Source organism: Elephas maximus, chromosome 8, assembly GCF_024166365.1.
Source record: "Elephas maximus indicus isolate mEleMax1 chromosome 8, mEleMax1 primary haplotype, whole genome shotgun sequence".
Lineage (NCBI taxonomy): Eukaryota > Metazoa > Chordata > Mammalia > Proboscidea > Elephantidae > Elephas > Elephas maximus.
Window position 1 is genome coordinate 99655911 of NC_064826.1, and position 15463 is coordinate 99671373.

The window sequence follows — 15463 nt, forward strand, 5'->3', positions numbered from 1 at the left end:
TTTCTTCAGTGTTTACCATGAGTCATTACAAAAAGCCATCATATACCAACTAAAAAAAAAAAAAAAAAACTAAACTGTTTGAGGATTATTTTTCACATGTAAACTGTTGTTTAGCTACCCTCATGTGAGAAATCTTTTTGAAGTTTAGTAATTTAAAAATTTTTTTAAGTCTGTTCTAACAATTCATATGATTCCAGTTTTTTTAATTTCAAGACCTATATATATATTTTTTTATTTTTCTTGTCTGTGAAATAGTTCTCAAGTAAATCATTGCTTAAACTATATTAATGTGCAAGAATACATTGCTTGTTTTCCTCTTGCAATCATTTGTTTATTTGTAGTTTGTTGACTTAACTATATGTCCAGCAACGGAGATGGGGTGAAGGCTAAACACTGTCTGGGCTCTGAATCAGTGTTTTTGCTTTTGACTTGCCCCTCCCTGTTGCAAGATGGCCTCTGCAGAACCAAGCACTATGTCCTCCAAATGCTCAAAAGCAGGAAGCAGAGGTGGCATAGGGCGGAGAGGTTCTCCCTAGATACCTCTCTCAGAAGAACCCTCAGCATATTTCCTTTATACCTCATTGACCCCATCTGGATAACATTGCCATAGCATCTACAAGGAAGGATAGAGAAGCAAGTATTCAATCTTCTAGGCTTCTCTGGAGCCCTGGTGGTGCAGTGGTTAAGAACTTGGCTGCTAACCAAAAGGTCAGCAATTCAAATCCACCAGGTGCTCCTTGGAAACTATATGGGGCAGTTAGTTCTACTCTGTACTGTAGGGTTGCTATGAGTCAGCATCGACTAGATGGCAATGGGTTTGGTTTGATTTTATACACACAAATTATTTCTATGTGATGGAAAATTTGAAATACCGTTATGATTTGATATGTTAAGGGGTATTATTTACCTTAAATTGAAACTTAATAAGCTACTTCTGCAAAATTTTAAATTTCATGAGAATAAAATGCATTATATGCTTTCATGATAATATATATTGTGTATGTAACCAATAACTTGGCAGTTTAAAACTTTATTATGTGGCTGTTTTTATTTAGAGGATGTTTTGGAAATTATTGAAAAGGAAGGCTTTAAAATTCTGATGCAAAGACAAATAGTATTATCAGGAGAAGAAGCACAAACACTCTGCAAGGAATATGCAAATGAAGACTTTTTTGAGACTCTTATAAAAAACATGACCAGGTGAATTGGAGTTCAGGTTTACAAAGGAGAGCCTGCTTTATTTCTGAATCATTTAAGCCTTCTTTTAACCCTATTTTCTGTTCAAGTTGCCAAGCTTCTCAATTCTGTGAACATGTCCTGAGTCTACTTCTTTACCAGCCCTGCCCCCATCCTGATTCTCTGCTTGGCTGTCTGGCTTCTCTAATACTCCTGGATTGTCACTGGAACAATGAGGTCTCAGGCAAAGTAGCTGGAGTCTGATTGAGCTGAGTGGTAGAAATCTAGGGTGTGCAACATTATGAAGTCCAAGCAGAGAAATGACTGTCTCTCAAGGGCTTTGGTGTTTTTAAAGTCCCTGAGGTTTCCAGAAAAGTAACTGAAATAGCCAAGGCAGAAATCCAGCAAGAGCTTATCAATCAGCAGGAGGGTGGGAACAATATAGGAGCTGCTCTGTCAGAAACAAGGTCTTTCACTTTGCTTTCTTTCCATACTGCCACCCTTTTACAAATATACTCTTGCAAGTGTACAAATGGAAGTTAATTTTAGATCCCTGATAAAAGGATTATTTGACATATTGTCTAGCGTAAAAGATTGGCAGTTTGAATTCACCAACCACTCCTTGGAAACCCTATGGGGTGGTTCTACTCTGCCCTATAGGGTCGCTATGAGTCAGATTCGACTCAGTGGCAAGCGTTTTGTTTTGTTTTGTTTTAAATATGTATAATTAGCTTTTGAGCCATACTTAAACTTTTTTTTTTTTCCTTTTTAAATAGTGGTCCATCTCTAGCCCTTGTTTTACTAGGAGACAATGGTTTGAAGCACTGGAAAGACTTACTGGGACCAAAGTCTGTTGAAGAAGCCAGGAGACATGATCCAGAGAGGTAGGATTCACATCGTGGGTCCCCAACTTTATCCATGGCATCTACTTAAATTTCTTTTTGGGTACGGGATATGGGAACCACAGCTTTAGTACAAGATACTTTTCAGAAAAGCTAATTTTTCTAGGGAAGGAGTGGACTGCTTATGACTGGACTGGACAGTCCAATGCCAACCTGAAGATGGCCTAAGTTTTGCAAAAGAAGGTGGTGGGATGGTTGGTTTGGGGCTAGAAAGTAAGTGAAGGGATGCTCAGCCAACCTGCTCTTTAGTAGAAATTCTTTTGAGAAAGGTTGTGGTGGCAGCTACATGTCCTTTAACTGTTCATAAGAGTTTCAAGACAATGATATGTAGTCTACAATTTGGAAGGAACATTTACTGAGTTAGTTTACTGATGAATCCTAGAAATTGGCTAAACTCTGTAACCAGCTTAATACCTGGAACATTACCTGGCACATAGGGGGTACTCTTTAAATATCTTTTGAGCATAGTTGTTGGATTTGCTCCCATCTGGGGGATGGGAATGTATCTCATGCACTTCTATGCCTGGCATCCAGCTGATGGAAATCAAACTGAATTGCAATTTGATTGAATTATTTCCGGTAATTTCAGGTTAGGATTCTATTTAGGGAGAAAAAGTCTCCCCTTTCAAGTGGGTGAAAATAAAAATGCTCCATATGGCGCAGTGAGCTTGGCATGTATGTTGACACAATAAATAGACAGTATTTATGAAACATCACTTACATAAAAGCTGAGGTGATTTCTTTTTGGTAAAATCTACTTGACTCTGACTTGTCTTGCAAGGGCACAGTTTACCCCACATTTAGCCTTACTCACATATGTTGCTCCTCAGCCAGACAATTAATGCAAAGAATAATAAGGGTTGAATATCTTCCAAGTGGTATGAGTAACGTGCCACAGATTTCTTAATAAAATACAACATAGAATGTGGTGCATGACAGCAGAGAGAGAAATTCCTCTCAATCCAAGGCCTTTGGCTGCGTGCTTACTAGTCTAGAAGTTGTGGTTGGAGAGGTGGAGGTTGTGTTACCAGTCTAGAGACCTTTTCTCCAGGTGAAAGCTCTCAGTGACTGTCTCCCCTCACCCCATATGGTGAGAGTTCCCATCCATAGCCCTCATGTTGCCTAGTTTGCCCCAAGTTCTCAACTCATCTTGACCACTTCTTCCGGTTGGTCGTCCCTTCTCCAGTTTCCTTGGCTCCAACCAGCTCTTTGATGCTGTTTTAGAAATGATTCTATCCTCAGGGTTCTGCCCCTTTCTTGTGCTTGGGTATCAGATTCTACACTCTGCATATCTTTAATCCGAAGCCTGGCCTCTTGCATAAAAGAGAAAAACAGCAACCCATCATTCTCCTCCTTTATTCCCTCTTATGTTTTATTCTCCCCACTTTTTCCAATAATCATTTTTAACAGCATAACAAGGGGCTGGTTGTAATATTCTGCATTGAATAGAGTAAGTGCTGGTGATACCTGGGCTGTTTTCACCATTCTTTGTGCAAATACTCACCTCTTACTATCAGAGGTTCCAAAGGTCTTGGCTTGGAAGTATCTCTAAATAAGAGGTGTGAGAACAGCTAAGGGCAGTGTGGGAAGGTCAAGTTGGATAAGGCAAAAGGAGATCTGATAGGGTCACTAAAACCAGAGAGGCCAGAAGATGGCCCTGATGATGACCTTCTACCAAGCATGATGTCCTTCTCCAGGGACTGGTCCCTAGTGATAACTCCGAAGTGCAGGAGAACAAGTCTCGCCATCTTTGACTCTAAGAAGCACTCTGGCTGTACTCCTTCCAAGACAGATTTGTTCGTTTTTCTGGCAGTCCATGGTATATCCAATATTCTTTGCCAAACCCATAGTTCAAAGGCTTCCATACTTCTTTGGTCTTCCTTATTCTTTATTCATTGTCCAGCTTTCGCATGCAGATGAGGTGATTGAAAATACCTCGTCTTGGGTCAGGCACACTTTAGCTCTCAAAGTGACATCTTTGCTTTTTTACACTTTAAAGAGATCTTTTGCAGTAGATTTGCCCAAGGCAACACATGGTTTGATTTCTTGACTACTGCTTCCATGGGTGTTGATTGTGGATCCAGGTAAAATGAAATCCTTGTCAACTTCAATCTTTTCTCCGTTTATCATGATGTTGCTTATTGGTCCAGTTGTGAGGATTTTTGTTTTCTTTATGTTGAGGTGTAATCCATACTGAAGGCTGTAGTCTTTGATCTTCATCAGTGTTTCAAGTCCTCTTCACTTTCAGCAAGTGAGGTCATGTCATCTGCATATTTCATATTATTAATGAGCCTCCCACCAATCCTGATACCGTGTTTTTCTTTATATAGTCCAGCTTTCAGATTATTTGCTCAGCATACAGATTGAGTAAGTATGGTGAAAGAATACAGCCCTGATGCATATCTTTCCTGATTTTAAACCCCCCAGTATCCCTTTGTTCTGTTCAAATGACTGCCTGTTGTTCTAAGTACAGGTTCCTCATAAGCACAATTATTGTTCTGGAATTCCTGTTCTAAGCAATGTTATCCATAATTTGTTATGATCCACTGAGTCGAATGCCTTTGCATAGTCAATAAAACACAAGTAAACATCTTTCTGGTATTCTCTGCTTTCAACCAAGATCCCTCTGACATCAGCAATGATATTCCTCATTCCACGTCCTCTTCTGAACCCAGGTTGAATTTCTGGCAGTTCCCTGTTGATGTACTGCTTACAACCATTTTATAAAGACCATCAGCAAAATTTTACTTGTATGTGATGTTAATGATATTGTTCGATAAGTTCTGCATTCTGTTGGATCACCTTTCTTTGGAATGGGCACAAATACATATCTCTTCCAGGCGGCTAGCCAGATAGCTGTCTTCCAAATTTCTTGGCAGAGACAAATAAGCACCTGCAGCTCTGCATCTGTTTGTTAAAACATCTTAATTGGTATTCAGTCAATTCTTAGAGCCTTGTTTTTCGACAATGCCTTCAGTGCAGCTTATACTTCTTCGTTCAGTACCATTGATTCTTGATCATATATTACCTCCTGAAATAGCTGAACTGAATAGTTGAGGAGGTATTTAGTCATCAGTAATAAAGGAAGCAGAACCAGAATAAACCATCTAATCTCACATAGATTGTCCAGTACCATCAGCAATGCTCCTGCCACATCTCATAAAGCCGATCTGGATGCCCCTTTTATTGCTGCACTTGCTCACCCAAAAAATTCCATTACAGTATTTTCTGGATCCAATGTTTATATGGTAATTTTAGTGTATAGTTAAATGTCAACTATGTAAAGGTGAAAGAAAGGGAAGAATATTTATTGAGAGCTTAATATACACCATATATTTCAAATACATCATCTGATTATGTGTTCAAAATCACCTTCTAAAGCAGGTTTTATTATCGTGTTTATATTTGAAACTAAATAAAAACGTTGCAGTCGGGTTGATTCTGACTCATAGCAACTCTGTAGGACAGAATAGAACTGCCCTGTAGGGTTTCCAAGGCTGTAAACTTCATGCAAGCAGGCTGCCACATAGTTCCCCTGCAGAGCGACTGATGAGTTCGAACAGCTGACCTTTTCGGTTAGCAGCCAAGCACTTACCCGCTGTGCCGCCAGGGCACCAATCTCTGTTGTCGCGATTGATTCAATCTTACTTTTTTCCAAATGACTCTTAACTCCTTGAAGGGAAGTAGCATGCCCCACGTCACTCCGTGGTTAATTCCTTTTGCACAGTGCCTGGACCAGGAAAGAGTTGCTCCTGGTTAATAATAACTTTTGAACAATTTATGTAGTTAGTTGCATAGCGTTTTGTTTTGCTTTGTTGTTAGTTACAACATTTTTTGAACTTGACTTTTTTTTTTTTCAAGTTTATGCGCACAGTTTGCAAAGGAAAGTTTGCCTATCAACCAGTTGTATGGAAGTGATTCACTGGAAGCTGCCAAAAAGGATATACAGCATTTCTTTCCTCCTCAAAGCACTTTAGCGCTGGTTAAACCTCATGTATCCAATGAAAATAAAGGTAAATATTTAAAAATAAAAGCCAATGTGTACATTTTTATCCAAACTTTTTTGGGGAAAGTTTTCAAACTATAGAAAAGTTGAAAGAAGAATAATTGTTAAATTTTGCCACCTTTGCCTCCTCTCTCTTTGTCTCCTCCCTCCCTCCCCCTCCCCATTCTTCTTTCTATCCCTCCCTTATCCAAAAATGGCTATTGAATTTTGTGGAAGTCCTTTTTAGACTTGATGGAAATGGTGATTTTTTTTTCCTCTATAGATATGTAAGGGTCAGCACAAATCTAAAAACAGAACATCTTGAATTTTCCCTAGTACAAAAAGGGAAAGAGGCACCTCCCTACTTTTCTTAGAGCATTTACTTTAGAAAACTCTTAATTGTGAGTTCTTTCTCTGCCCCTTTAAGATGTAAGTTAATCTTTTTTAAAGCAAAGTAAGGCTTTTGCTGACTACTTTACAACCCAAGAATATCTTTCTCAAGAACCTGGGCGCCATCTTTTAAAAATGTAAACATCAAGGAAAATTGTATCCCTGTCTCCTCATCCCCAAGGGAACTTAAGCATTTAGCTCCAAAATGTAACTCTTCCTGCCATAGAGATTTGAGAAAATTTTATTATTCCTTTGGATAAAAGAACTAGCAAATATAAAAAAAAAAAAAAAATTCCCAGATGAATTTAAAATGAACTGTCTACAAATGGTGTAATCAAGTCCTCTTACTTGAGGGCTGGTTATCATTTATCTTGAGAGGTATATATTGGGTTGTATAGGCTTGGTTTTATAAAAAAGGTGAGATTTCTTTGTTTTTGCGATCCTTTTAGCAGATTGTCTGCAAGACACACCATATTCTGGCTTAATGTTTATTCGATAATAAAACTATTTTCTTTCTCTTCTACTTTTGTGGAGACGTTTTCTAGGTTTCCATGATATTTTAATTGTATTTCCCCAACATGTATTAATATGGAAAATTACATTAATGATTTTTCTAATATTGGACCATCTTTCCATTCTTGTGTAAACTCCACTTAGTCATGAGGTATTTTTAAATATGCTTTTGAAATCTATTTGCTTATATTTTATTTGGGATTTTTTGCACTGACACTTAAAAGTGAGATTGGTTTGTGCTTTTTGTTTTTTGTACAATTTTATCAGGTTTGGATGACAATGTAATATAGCATTAAAAATGCAGATGTCTTATTTTTCAGTGTTCTGACAGAGTTTAAGCAGCACTGGGGTTGGTATCGAAGGTTTGGTAGAATTGTCCTTCGAAACCGTCTGGGCCTGTTGCTTTCTTTTTGCGGGATAATTCTTTGACCACTTTCTCTACTGCTTTATGGAAATTAATTATTTCAACTTCTTATGGCTATGAGAGTTTTTTTTTTTTTAATTCATTTTCCTAGGAAATTATCTATTTCATTTACATAGAGCTTGTAATCTCTATTATTATTATATCTCATTTCTTCTGTTTCGATGGTTATTTCACCTTCCCATTTCATATTTTGCTGTATTTCAAGCAATCATAATTTGATTTTTTTATGAATTCAATTTTTTCTCTTTCCTAGCTCATTACTTTTTGTTTTTATCTTTATTATTTCCTTCTTTCTATTTTCTAGTAGTTTTGTTTGATGTTCTTTCTCTAGCTTTTTGAGTTGGATATTTATTTAATTCTTTCATTTATACTTGGTACATATTTTTAAGGTTATAGATTTTCCTCTGATCATCATTTTAATTGTGTCCTACAGGTTCTAATGTAGTGCTCTCTGTATCATTATTTTTTAATAAATTCTGCAATTTTGGTTTTTATTTCTCCTTAGAATTATTTAATTAAAAATTTATTTTTTAAAAAAGAAGTGCTTTTAAAAAACACCCAATTGGAAGACCCTTATTTTATCTTATTTTATTTTACTGCATTGTTATCAGAGAATGTTCTTTTATTATTTCTTCTTTGTTGAAATTAATAATTTTTTTTTAAGCTACTATGTGATAAATTTTTGTGAAAGTTGTGTGTGTGTGAAAGAAGGGATATTCTCTATTATCGTGGTGCATGGATTTTATATGTGTGTGTACATACAGATTCATAAGATCTACCTTATTGTTTGTTTTGTTCATATCTTCTGTATCCTTACTTTTGTTTTTTGACAACTTGATCTGTCTTGGTCTGTTGGTGGTGTGTTAGGGGGCCTATTTTTAGTAGTTGCTATTTCTCTTCTTGTTTCTGATTTATGAAGATGGCTGCTGTGTTATTTGATACATAGATATTTATAACTAATATTTATAGCAAATTTTGGCTTTTAGCATTATACAAGGTCCTTCTTTGTCTCATTTAATGCTGGTATGTGAACTTTATGTTGTCTGATACCAAGACCACACATTCTGCTTTCTAGTTATTTGTGTTTGCCTGGTATATTTTTTCTTATTTACTTACTTTTAGCATTTTTAAACCACTTTGATGAGTGTCTCTTGTGTATCGGGTAAGGCTGGGTTTTTATTTATGACTCTCTGAAAATAATTTTAATAGGTGAGACAAACTCATTTATGTTTACCAAAATAATATATTTGTTTTAACTGTTATTTTTTATGTTACATTTATTTCGTCAATTATTTTTCACTTCTGTTTTTCATCGTGTAGTCTTTATTTCTATGTTTGGGAAGTTTGTTTCTAGTATTTACTTTAATAGGAATGTCTAAGTCCTCTTTCTTGAGCATCTACTATGTTTTTTTTTCTCCTTTAAATACTATCTTTTGACTTCCCTCTACTACCTTTGTGACAATTAGTGAACTTAATGTACTTTCTCTTTAGACTCTCTATTCTCCTATTTTTACAAAAAGCTTTGTGTTACACCAGCCCAGGAACAGGGACTAGAAGGCAGCAGGGAACAGGAATGCTGGTAAGAGGGAACCCAGGGTTGAGAAGGGAGAGTGTTGACATGTCATGGGGTTATTAACCAGTGTCACAGAACAATGTGTGTACTATTTGAGGAAAAACTAGTTTGTTCTGTAAACCTTCATCTAAAGTACAAGTAAAAAAAAAAAAAGTTTTGTGTTACATCTACATAGTTAGAACCTGTGTTATTTATAACTTGCTGGATAAAAAAATCCTTGGCTCACATTTCCCCCTTAAGTTTCTTGATAATATAGCTCTATTCTTGTTTCACATATTGCTGTTAGGAAGTCTGATGCCATACTGATTTTCTCTCTTTTGTAAATTGCTTTTATTTTTGGCCTGGAAGCACAGGCTATTTTTTTCTTCATCTCTTAAGTCTAGTAGTACGACTAGCCCATATCTTAGAACTGATCATCCTTGATCTATTTTCCCAGGTATAGGTTAGTCCCTTTCAATGCTGTGATACATGCCTTTCTTATTGTAGGAAGATTTTCTGGGGTTATCTTTTTAAAAATTAGCTCTGTTCCATTGTTTTGCTTTTCTTCCTCAGGGACTTCACTGGTAAAAACAGCGGATTCTCTGGAAGTTTATGAGGGTTTGGACTGGCTTACACATATTTTAGTAGTTCAAAATGTTCTCGTTTGGTCTGATGAACTCCAGTTTCTTAATAAATATAATATAATAAGCTTGTGTTTGCCTAACTTCTGTATCCATCACTTACTCTGTTATCAACTTCTCTTTCTTTATTTGGTTTTCCCTCTCTTGGTTATTTTTATTCCTATCCTCTCTGTCCTTTACTGTCTTTTAAGCCATGCCTATTCTCCATTGAGCACCTTTTAAGTTAGTCTTTATTATATATGATAATTTTATTTTTTCTTCAGTTTTTTCTTGACTACAGTCAGTTCTTCTACTTTTGAGTTTGAAGTTCTGATTCATGATGTGTTTTTTGTCCCAAACGCTTCGTTAATGATACTTCATTCATGTTGGAGTGTTGTGTTACAGTTTTCTTCCGTCATGTCATTGCTGGGTTTTGCTTTTTTGTTTGTTTGTTTATGGAGTAAAGAAGGATTTTTTTTTTTAATCATATGAATAATTCTAATTTTTCTGTCTTCTCTCTTTGTATGGTAGTTTAATATGGGTATAGGATAGCTTGTTATGTTTATTATAAAGTGTATTGGATTTTCCTGTACATTTTACTTCACACAGTGATTCAACGGAGGGTTTGGATTTTGAGAGTTTGGATTAAAACTTGTTCAGTTTCCCATTTCATAATGTTCTCTTTCTTTTGTATAAGGAAGTTCAATTCCCTTAATAAATAGGGCCTTAACATGTGTTTTTGGTGTGGGGTAAGGGATGGCTCTATCTTCTATTTCTGTAATCCTCCCCATTTATCTAGGGCATTAACCTCACCCAATTGCTCCCTCTCTGGTCATCTCCAAGTACTCCAAGAGACATTTTTTTTCCAAGCTGCCTCTCCTTTTTCTAAGAAGTAGTGCCTTCCAAAGACTGTCATTTCTGTCCCCACACACTTTTCTAGCCCCATCCTCTTGATTCCATAGCATTTGTGCTCTTATGCATTGGATTTCAGATTTGTTCTCAATATATCCCTGCTCAGAGTGGGCCTCTCTTCATCTGGAGTTTGTCCCTAGTCAGTGCTATCTGTTCTTCCACTGATATGACCCTGCTTTACTGCCCTTCCTCTCACTTCATCCCTGTTGGACTCCCTGCTCTTGCATGGACTCCACAGCTGTCCTCTGCAGGCTTCAAATATTTATTTCCCAGCTAGTATTTAAACTAAAGTTTTTATTAATGTCTCCTAGTTATGCTATGAAGAGTTCTGGTGGTACAACAGTTAAGTGCCCAGGTGCCAACTGAAAGGTTGATGGTTTGAACCCACCCAGTAGCTTCACAAGTGAAAGACCTGGCAATTTGCCCCTGTAAAGATTACAGACTAAGAAACCCTACGGGGCAGTTCTACTTTGTCATATAGAATCCTTATGAGTTGAAAATTGACTCAATGGCACCTAACAACAACAACAGCTGTACCATAGGTGTGGATTCCATATTGATATGAATTATTGGTAGATAAAGGTAGATTCAGGTTTAGGTAGATGCTGTTATCCTACCCATCAACTTTTATTCAAATACGTAAATTTAATAAGGCAATTAAACTTCTGAAATATGTAAATCCTTCGTCACCTAAAGGAATTTAGTAATGTTAGTGGCCTTAACAAAATTCATATACTTGGTATCCATAATAAAATATCTTCTCCGTAAAATTAATGATGAACTGGGGTACATTTGATTTTGGCTTTATGCAACAAATATCAAGTTCTGTCTATCTAATGTCATTAAAAAAAAAAAAAAATCCCTGAGTGTATCACCAATGAGTCCTTCCCCGTTGTTCCTATATTCCTTTAGGCCACTATCTCATCTGGACTTGTACATTAGTTTTAAAACAAGTCGTCTTGCCTCTAGTCTACTTCCAATCCCATGTCCACCCTAATTCATTCTTCATACTGCAAAGGAAATTATCTTTCTGGAGTGCAAATCTGAATATATTTCTGCTTAGAATGCTTTAAATATTCCTTGATGCCTTCAGAGTGAAGTCCAAGTTCTCTCACAAGGCATAGACCTTAATAACTCTTCCACTGTTACTTCACCATCTTCATCTCTACTATGAGAGGTTTCCACTCTCTGCCACTTCTTTCTCACCTCTGAACTTTGAGTATGTTTCTCATCTGCCTGGAATGACCTACCTTTCTCTTTTTGTTGGCTTGGTGATCACTCTTTATTTTTTACGCAACACAGAGGTCAGCTTCTCTGAGAAGTCATCCCTGACCTTCCCACAGAGGTGAATAGTTCCCTCCCCTGTGGCCACAGAAACTTTGTACATAACTGGTAATAAGGATCACAGGGTTTTCATGATGCATTTGTAGGCCTGGCCTTCTCACCAGGCTATATCTGGAGGAAGGGTTTATGTCCTATTCACATTTGTTTTCCCAGCACCTAGTTCACCAACCATTAGTGGAACATCTTCATGTTCTGAGCACCTTTTAGGTGGGGTGGATGCAAAGACCCAGCAAGTTATGTAGGAAGTCATATTCAAATGAGATATAGAAAGTAAACAAATAATTATAACACGATCATGACAAGTGTTAAAAATTAACTCTGAGGTCCACAATATTCAAAATATTTTGTAGAACTCTAATCCATGTGGCAGCCACCATTATTTAAAAAATATGTGCTGCTAATCCCGACTTATGGCAACCCCATGTGTGTAGAGTATAACTGTGATCCATAGGGTTTCCAATGGTTGATTTTTCAGAAGTAGACCCCCAGGCCACTTCTGGGTAGACTTAAGCCTCCAACCTTTCAGTTAGCAGCCAAGTGTGTTAATTGTACCACCCAGGGTTTCCCTACTATTCATAGCATGGTTTAAAAACTTACGGGGAAAGAATCAATCAAGGCATCTTTTTAGAGATTATGAATGACCTTTCTTATTCCAATATTTAACACATATTTCTGTGTGTGTGCATGCGCTTCTCTAATTTTAAAATTCATGTTACTATATTTTTTTCATATAACTAATCCATATGAAATTTATTTTGGATTAATTGTGAAGTTGATATTTTTTTAATTAAGAAATATTTCTGTAATTAACCAATTAATTCTTGCCATTGATCAAATAATTCATTCTTTCCACATTGATTTGAAAGGCCTCCTTTTCGTATGACCAACGGTAGTATATATCTAGGTCAGCTTCTGTGCTTTCTGCTCTAGTCAGTTTGTCTTGATTCCTCTTAAACCCCAAAATGATTCCTCTTAGTGCCTCCAAATCTTACCATTTTAAATATCATAGTGTTGTAGTATGTTTTAATAACTGCGGACATTTTCTTGACTGCTCTGGACCCCTCTTCGTGGCCAACTTTCTGCGTTTTCTTTTCCGTTGTAACCAGCCTTCATTTCAGATTCAGTTTGTAACTTTGTGTGACTTACATTCTGGAGAACCTTGAGCTATACAGGCAATGCTTGCCTAAAGGCAGATCCCAGCCTAAGATCCTTATTTGGAGACCAAGCCCAGCCTCCTCCAGGCTGTCTTTTGCTTATGATCACCCTGACCTTTAGCTCCCAACCCAGTCACTTATAAGTACTTTTGATTTGGAGCAGAGAAAGTGCTATTTAACCAAAAAGTTCCCAGTCTCTCAGCTGACTCACCTTTGTATATAGAATGTAAACATAACAGAGAGATACTCATTTAGTTTATTGCAAGGTAGTCATGTCAAGGTACGCAAGTAAGACCTCACAACATTCATTTAGAACAGGAGAATCAGAATTAACAATTACAATTACAATGTTAGTTCGGTAGTTAGAGTCCAAATCTTTAGACTTTAGGAGTTTACCTTTAACGACAGGACTTGGGAGGAAGGCTTGACCATGGCTTGAACTCAGCAGAGGCCCCTTGGAGCTAGGGCCTGACCTTGGAATTTGCAGGCAGGCTCTTGGAGTTCAGAGAGAGAAAGAGACTAGAGAAAATTCCTTTGCCTCTGCCTCCTCTCAGTGCATGAGTAGAAATTCATGGTTTAAATGTGCAGTTCTTACCTTGGCCTCACACGATAAGGGCCAGTGTGATACCAAAGACTAGTAGGTTGCCGTTTCTCCAGGTTAGAGATTAGCCAAATGACACATTTTTTCTTCAAGGTTAGTGATTAGGGAGGTTTTTAGATTTATGTCTCAAGGCTAGTTTACAAAGATTACATCATGTCTTCTTTTATTATATCATGCCTGGCCAAAGTCAACTTAACTTAAAGGTCATTTACCATATTCTTCACATACTGCTATATTTCTATGTTCAAAAATTTTCTAAATAACTTCCTAATCACTTATAACTAATGTTAGAGAGCCTCACAAAGGCAGACATAATTTTAAGTTCCTTAAAAAAAAAAAAAAAAAAGGAGTGCCTATACATATGTATTTTGAAAATTTAATAGTGACTTATATTATTTGAGATCATCCTAGAAACATATAGAACATGGTCCTAGAAATTCAGTATTGGTGAGGTTCGGACACAATTTTCTTCATCTAATTCCCTCAACAATGCCCTACTTATTCAGAGAGAAGAATTATGATCAGTTCTCCCCTTTAATCAATATCTAGCAGAAATTCCTTGAAAATTTGTAGCATGGAGATGACCATATGCCTTCATCCCTTTCATAGGGATAGCCCCCACCGCCCCATCAACACACATACCTTTTGTAGCCCACTAGATGTTTCAGGTAATTTCTAGAAGGATGGGTCTCAGAGTTTGAATGTCTACATTAACATATTTAAAGTTCTGAATGTTAATGTATGCTTTGTTAGTTTAGTTTAGCATAACTGTGTTTTTGTAAGTCATAGTATGCAGGCAAAACTCTTCCTTTTTTAGTTATTCCAGCCTATTTGCAAAAGTGGAGTCAATCTGCATAATTGCCAAATATCTGTTTTTCTCTAGATGATATCTTGAAGATTATTAAGGAGGCTGGATTTGAGGTGACACATATGAAGGAAATACTCCTAACTCAAGAGTTAGCAGACTGCGTTTATATGAATATAAAAACAAAAGACTTTTATAAAAATGTTTTGGAAATGTTATTTGAGTAAGTTTCTGATATATAGTTCTTTGCATTATGAAAGTAATAACCATTTATTATGGAAATTTTTAAAAGCGCATAAAATAATTAAAACGTTCCCACATGATTTCACCCATGAAAAGACCCCCTGTTAAAGTTTCGAGTTAATTTCTTTTCTATTTCCCTTCCTCCCCCCATTCTTCTGTTCCCTCCTTTCTCCTTTCCACGCCTACCTCCCTTCTTCCTCACTCCCTTCTGTCTTCCTTGTTTTCTTTCTTTTTCTGTTTCTTTAAATCTTCCCATTAGCTATAGAGGCCATCTGATTTAAAGCCCTTCTTTGCCAACATACTTAACCTGTGCCTCAGTTTCTCTATCTATAAAATAGGCATTTTAATGTTACCTACTTCATAGGTTTATTGTAAAGGCTAAATCATAGATTGCACACACTTGGAACAGTGCCTGCACATAATAAGCACATCTCTTTTTCTCTTAAATGTATAGACACATTGCCAATAGTATATATATATATATATATATATATATATATATATATATAGTTACAGGAATATTGTGATACCAAACACGCTGCTCTGGAACTTTCTTCTATGCGTATCTGTCCCTGACAACGTATAGCTGTCTAACATGCATAGGAACTTAAGGCTACCATATAAAAAAAAAAAACAACTTATATTCAATTCCAGGCCTCTCTTCAATCCCAGGACTCATGCTGAATTAGATACAATTTATTTCATTTAATCCCCATAACTGTATGAAGGAGTGTTCAACTCTGATTTCCATTTTGGTTATGAGGAAACAGAGGCACAGAGACAGGATTTGTCCACAGTCACAAAGCTAGTGTTTGGCTAGTCTCTGAGCCAGGAAGTCTGTG

General features: G+C 36.6%; 1 protein-coding gene across 1 annotated transcript in view; it reads left to right on the forward strand.

Moving 5' to 3' along the window:
- The window catches only part of NME8 (NME/NM23 family member 8), a 65666-nt gene that overhangs the window by 46219 nt on the left and 3984 nt on the right, over positions 1–15463 (forward strand). The window contains exons 11-14 of the mRNA XM_049894511.1: positions 1056–1200; positions 1953–2060; positions 5940–6091; positions 14457–14601. Coding sequence (XP_049750468.1) covers positions 1056–1200; positions 1953–2060; positions 5940–6091; positions 14457–14601 — 550 coding nt within the window. The remainder of the gene's footprint in view (positions 1–1055; positions 1201–1952; positions 2061–5939; positions 6092–14456; positions 14602–15463) is intronic.